A 6,363-nucleotide genomic window follows, 5' to 3' on the forward strand; every position below is an offset into this window, starting at 1 on the left:
TGTAATTTTTATCCATGATTTATATATTTACTATAAAAACTAAAAAGAAAAAGGTAAATGTAAATAGTAAATGACAACCTTTAAAAGTACAACGATGCTGCACCCACCGAAGTTCACACTTCATTTTATCCCCAAAGGGAATCGAATGGACAGAGTTCAGAGTTCCCTGCAGACGGATATATATGGGCAGAAGTGGAGTTCATGTGTTGTCTCTGTCGGTGTAAAACTCGGTGAAAAAGCCGAAGTGAGTTTAGACTTATTCTTAAAAGTATATTCCACTCTGATAAAATAGTATTAGCTGGTAAAACATACAATATCAGTTGGTCAAGGAAAACGAAACAAGTGATGACCAAGTATATTTTTTGTAGCGACCATTGACCAACCAATAATTCACGACTAACGATTACATTTCAGCTATTTAAGTGTCTAACGTTCTCCACGAGGAGTTTAAACAGTGATGTTTTAATTATTTAATTTCTTCCTATTGAGAACTGGCGCCCAAACAGACCGGTCATCTCTGTTTAGGTATTAATTTAGGGGAACTTAGGCGCAGGCATAAAAAAAAAAAATTCTTACCGTCAGGTTCACAATTAGTTTCTCATACAGTCGCATACATAATTATTTAAAAATATTTAAAACGTACTGAAAGACTCAATTATCCTTCATCGTTTTTGGGCATAATTTTTTTTCGTTCTCTGCCGGTTTCTTTCCCTATTCCTCCATTAATCTCTGTAACGGATCTGTAAAGATTTTTTCTCCATCATTTAAAGAAATAAATCATTTAAAATCGATGATTCAAAGAAGTAAATCATTTTTGACTAAACCCTAGAATACATTTCAACAAAAATGGATGAAACAGACGAAGAAGAAAAAATCAAGTAGAAGAAACAGAAAAAAAGTTATGCAGCTAAATTTTCTCTTATATTGTCTTATGCACTAAACAAAATGATGCAGAAGACATTATGCACGTGCATAAAAATCCATAAATCAGAAAAGTGAAAAAAGTAATGCATAAGACAATATGCAGCTAAAACAAAATAATGCATAATGTCTTATGCATCTAAAAAAACTGATGCATAACTAGAAAAAGTGAGAAAAGTAATGCGTAAGACATTATGCAGCTAAAACAAAGATTTGACAAAGGGAAATAAAATTAAAATTGAAGTTGAAAAGGGTAAGAAGTGTGTTGCAGTATTTCGATATCAACTGAATTGGAAATTTATGTAGTTTATTTGTGAGAAGCAGAAATTGAATCAGACTTAGGAAGGAAATAAAGATATGCAAGTAAGCATTCATACCACTCCGATAAAATTTGACAAGGCATAGATGTAACAATCCTAGCTAGCTCCCCTGCTTGCATAGACAGTGGTTATTACACGATGTTGTTTGAAAACATTACATGTTGAGAGTAGGCCATCAATTCTCATCTTAAATGAGATAGTACTTTGCCCTGATTGTTGCAACTTCACAAGCAGAAACAAAACAGTCAATCCTGGGCTATTTTGTTTCATCAGTGGTTATGGCCCTAGCTAGTTTTACATGTGATGTCGCCGTTTTCTTTCTGTTTTGTAGTCTAGTTGTGCATGAAATTGACCTTACGTGATATCGATTTTGGCTATCACATGGCACATGCAAAAAGAAGAAAAAAAAAATATTTTCACTATAAGATTTTCATCGTCTACTATATCTATATAGATACTATTATCTATGTAGATCGACATTAATTAACTTAATCTTATTTTATAGTTTCTAAAATCCAATTGATATTGTTAAGCAATTTTTCATGTCATATACTAGTTTGTGGTTGATTCTGTTGCATAGATCCGATTCACACAGACTTCCATTGTCAGTTCCAAACATTGATACCTACCGAAGAAAAATAAAAGAAATGGAACAAATAAAAAAAAAAAAAGAAGTTGCAGAAATGAACAGAAAAAACTTTAAGTTGCATTGATATTTCTAACGTCCCAGAAGAACAAAAACATAATTCGGCCTGAAAAACTATTCAATCAAGGCTTGTTTGAGTAAGCATGAGAATGACTGCGATGGTTTTTGGGAAGGCTGGGCAATGTGGGCACTGGTAGAATAAAAGGAATGTTACGGAATTCTGACTGCTTGTCTTCAAATTTTGGTAATGGTGTTATCTCAGGTTTAGGCAGATCAATTGGGATATTTGGGACAATGGATAACTCGGCCTTGGGTAAAATTGGGATATCAAGCTTTGGCAATTCCGGTTGCGTCAGTGCTGGATCGTCAAGCTTTGGCAACTCAGGCTTTGGTCGAGAAGTTGGGAACTCGGCCTTCGTTAGTTGAGTCTTTGGCAGTTCTTCCTTTGGTAACTCGGGCTTGGGGAATTCTGGCTTTGGCAATTCAGGCTTGCGAAGTTCCGGCTTTGGCAGTTCTGGCTTGAAGAGTTCAGGATCTGGCAAATCAGTTTTTGGCAACTCTGGTTTTGGAAGATAAGTAGGCACTACAATTTGTGGCAGTTCAGGTTTCGCCAATATTGGCAAATCTGGCTTTAGCAACTCTTCAGCGTGCTTCCTGGATAAAGATTTATCTTCGAATATTGGCAATGATGGCCATTCGGGCTTTGCAAAAGACGGAATGTCAATTTTAGGGAATGGTGGTAACTCCAACTTGGGGAGAGACGGGAAGCCGCCAAGCTTAGGCAGGGGTGGAAATTCCGGCTTGTGGAAAGATGGAAAGCCAATCTTGGGCAATGGTGGCAACTGTGGCAATGGTGGCAACTCTGGTAATGGTGGAAGTTGAAATTTTGAAACTGAAATTTCTGGAGTTGTTTCTAAAAGATAGCGGCGACCTGCGTGAACCATGGTTACGTGATTGTCATCAATAAGAAACAAAGTACTGATCGCGACCAACATTAACGATAAGATAGAACCATGAGAAGCCATGGCTGCTGATTATGATGAATAAAGCTACAGGTACCACAAATTAACAGGGATAAGTTTTGTCTGAGAATGAATGAAAAATGTGATTACATGTTGAGGTTTATATAAGTACGAGCCTTGAAAAGTACATCCCAATTAGGTTAAATGTTGGTATTGTTGTAATAGCTAGAAGTAGGAGAGACTTGCCAATTTGTGTGTGTTTAATTAGTTCAACATATTCTCATCTGTCCATTTCCTAAGATATACTAGTATCAAAACCTGTTTTTTCACTAACCATAGTAATGCTTAAATAACAATTTGAATTTAGCCGAATGGACTCGGAACCGAGGTCAGAAATTCAAATCCTCGAACAAGAGTATAATGACCTCTTGAACACATCGCCAACCATTAGGGGGGAAATAAAATAGTACGCGTGCAACACCTATTGTTATAGAGATAAATTTTCGCTCATGCATACTGTGTTGTGATGCTGGCAGATCAAAAATACCAGAACAGGGCAACAAATATAAGTCCTCAGAGCATCCACAGTGGGCGAGTATAATTAAAAATTTGGGATGAGATCGTAACACAGTGGGACGGAGTAAAGATCAAATCCCAACCAAAGATCAAATTCCAGACCAAATATGGTCGCGACCAAATCCCAAATTCTAATATAGTCGGGCGTAAATTTAAAGTACGCTTGTTGCTGGGCGTAAATTTAAAGTACGCTTGTTAACGGGCGGAGAGTTAAATTACGCCCGATGAAAATAAAAAAGAAAAAAAATGAGGCGGACTTTTAAAGTCCGCCTGATGAAAGTTACAAAAAATGGGGCGGACTTTTAAAGTCCGCCTGATGAAATTTTACGAAAAAAAAATGGGGCGGATGAAAGTTACAAAAAATGTGGCGGACTTTTAAAGTCCGCCTGATGAAATTTTACGAAAAAAAAATGGAGCGGACTTTTAAAGTCCGCCTGACGAAATTTTAATCATGTACCGTTGCGTCACAACACGGACTAAACCCAAAATTTGGTCTTTTTTTTGATCTTTGGTTTTCATCGCACCACTACAGTTGCTCTCCACTAAACGTATGATACCAAACCCCACTAAAAACCTGTAATGGAGTACTAATTAGTACTCTCCATTACATTACTATTCAGAAATGAAACGTAATTCACCAAACCAAATGAAACAAGAATTAAAATTGACACAATTTCTGATTTCATTTCATTTCATTATGAAGCTGACTGACAGATACAGAGGGTACTTGTGTCAAACAACCAGTTGAGTTGCAAACAGTAAATCAAATCAAAAACCTAATAAAAACAACAAAACAGAACAAATTAAAGAACCCCACACAGACAACCTAAAAGAAAATTCGACAAACTTCCCCTGATTTACTCCCAGAAGAAAAAAGTGAAATTCCATTAACAAAGAAAGAAGATCTAATTAGTTAAGTAACTAAATAGATTGGCATTGGATTAGTAGTAGTAGTAGTAGTAGTAGAAATTCTATGATGCTGATCTAAATTCATTTCTCTTAGATTCAAGTAAGGAACTTCACTGCCCTTTGTTGCTGGTATCAACGTCCATGCTGCTGATGTTGATGATAATGGACCTGATGTCGAACGACATGGTGTACTTGATCCGCTTCTACTTTCAGTAATGTAAATTGGCCCTGATATTGTACCTCTGTAATTACTACTACCTTGTTGATTCTTGATATAATTGTTATTATCACCAAAATGATGATCAACAACTTGATCATTCTGATAAACCCATTTCTTTTTACAGAACAACAATGCATTTTTCCACCATTTGGACTTGTTTTTCTTCTTCTTTGATTCTTCTTTTGATATGGGTTTCTGTAATTTGAAATGTAATGACTCTACAGATCTTGATGTTGTTGTTGATGATGATGATGGAAGAAATTTCTCTTTTTTATGCTTCTTTGCTTCTTCCAATACCTTCAAAATCACAAAGATCAAAAATCAATAAAATGGAGAGAATGGGGGTTATTATAATCAAATTACCTTCAAAATCACAACCAAAAAAGAAAATGGCAAACATAAATTAAGGAAATGGAGAATGGGGGTTTCAAGAAATCATCAAAATTTACCTGTAAGTAATCCATCTGAGGATCGAATCCATAGTCACTGAAGTGATTGGGGTGCTGTGGTATTGGAAATATTGGGGATTTGTTTGTCATCTTCTTCCTCACTCTTTCAGCTGCTGTACTTTTGAAGAAGTTGCAGAGAGGATCTTAAGTTGAAGAGAGAGTGAGTTTAAGAAGAGGCTCCTCACGATACGCACGAGGAGGATGGAAGCTTAATAAACAAAACCCTGCTACTGCAGAGCTAGTGCTGATGAAATTAATTGTTGTTTATTATGTGTGTTTCTTTTCCATGATTTTGTATGAGTATGCCTCCTCCTGCAGCTGCCCTTTATTAAAAGGAAAGTAAATGCGTTCTTGTTTTTTTCTTGTGAAATTGTGATGATAAGATCTCTTCTTCAACGGTCTTGAGGAGCACGTGAGTTGTGTTTGAGAGGAGTTCGGATCTCCCATGTGAACGTGAAAGACAGGTCCAACCTAATAAATGGCCGTGATTTTGTTTGTTGAGACTTGTGACTGTCTTGAATTAAATATTATTGTTTTTTATAAAAGGACTAGAATTTTACCCGTGCCGTAATGGCACGGTCTTCATAATAAGTAAAAGAAGAATATGTCATTTTTAACGGCTGTCATTTTTTTATTGGATATATATAACGCCAATATTTTTTGATGTTTTTTTTTTCCTGAGAATTGCTAGGTTGACCGTAATAGCTGTCTCGAAGAAACCACCGAGTGAAATATGTAATGGGACCAACTGAAAACCTTTACAATCCAAATAGTATATGATTACCCTATCATCCTTAAATTCTTCTAAGGTTGTTTTTAGGGAAAATTGCGGTCAACTTGTACAATTGTTTCTTCTGTATTATAACCAACTTATTTTCACATTAACAAAATCAACCACAACTTTCATTTTCGCATTAAAAAAAATCAACCACCACTTCCATAATAATTTACTTGTGTCCTAACGACATAGAATAAGAATTGTTCACAACCTGATTACCACACTGACCACCTGCACTTCCACCACCACTACCTCATCACCATCGGCACCATCTTCCATGGACCACCACCCGCAAATACCACCCGACTGGTATGATTATTAACGAATTTATTAATTTATTTAATAAAAGTATCTATTAAGATAATCATAAAACATTTAAAACATTACCAAAAAGTTTAATAATGAAACTATATTTATTTAATGATGAATATTTAATGTTGCGAATGTTAAAGTGGGAGATTTTTGTCCCTAGGTTAGGAACTTAGGGTTGTCATTCAAAAATAGGTTGGAGCCCATCTTGTTGCAAGACTCCCATACAATTTCTTGTAATATGTTCCACTCTCCATCGTACTCTTTCCCACT

General features: G+C 35.8%; 2 protein-coding genes across 2 annotated transcripts; both read right to left on the reverse strand.

Annotated features, from left to right (window-relative positions):
* Positions 1-2,009: 2,009 nt before the first annotated feature.
* Positions 2,010-2,912, reverse strand: LOC113358962 (protein PELPK1-like). The gene has a single exon (XM_026602671.1). It carries the CDS (start codon positions 2,910-2,912, stop codon positions 2,010-2,012), a length of 903 nt encoding a protein of 300 aa, XP_026458456.1.
* A 1,177-nt stretch (positions 2,913-4,089) lies between these two features.
* On the reverse strand, positions 4,090-5,388 carry LOC113360887. Its single transcript, XM_026604319.1, has 2 exons — positions 5,004-5,388; positions 4,090-4,851 (listed from the first exon to the last, which is right to left on the reverse strand). The coding sequence occupies exons 1-2, from the start codon at positions 5,091-5,093 to the stop codon at positions 4,339-4,341; spliced, it is 603 nt and encodes a 200-aa protein (XP_026460104.1). The 5' UTR covers positions 5,094-5,388; the 3' UTR covers positions 4,090-4,338.
* Positions 5,389-6,363: the final 975 nt, after the last annotated feature.

This window comes from Papaver somniferum, chromosome 3 (assembly GCF_003573695.1).
Source record: "Papaver somniferum cultivar HN1 chromosome 3, ASM357369v1, whole genome shotgun sequence".
Lineage (NCBI taxonomy): Eukaryota > Viridiplantae > Streptophyta > Magnoliopsida > Ranunculales > Papaveraceae > Papaver > Papaver somniferum.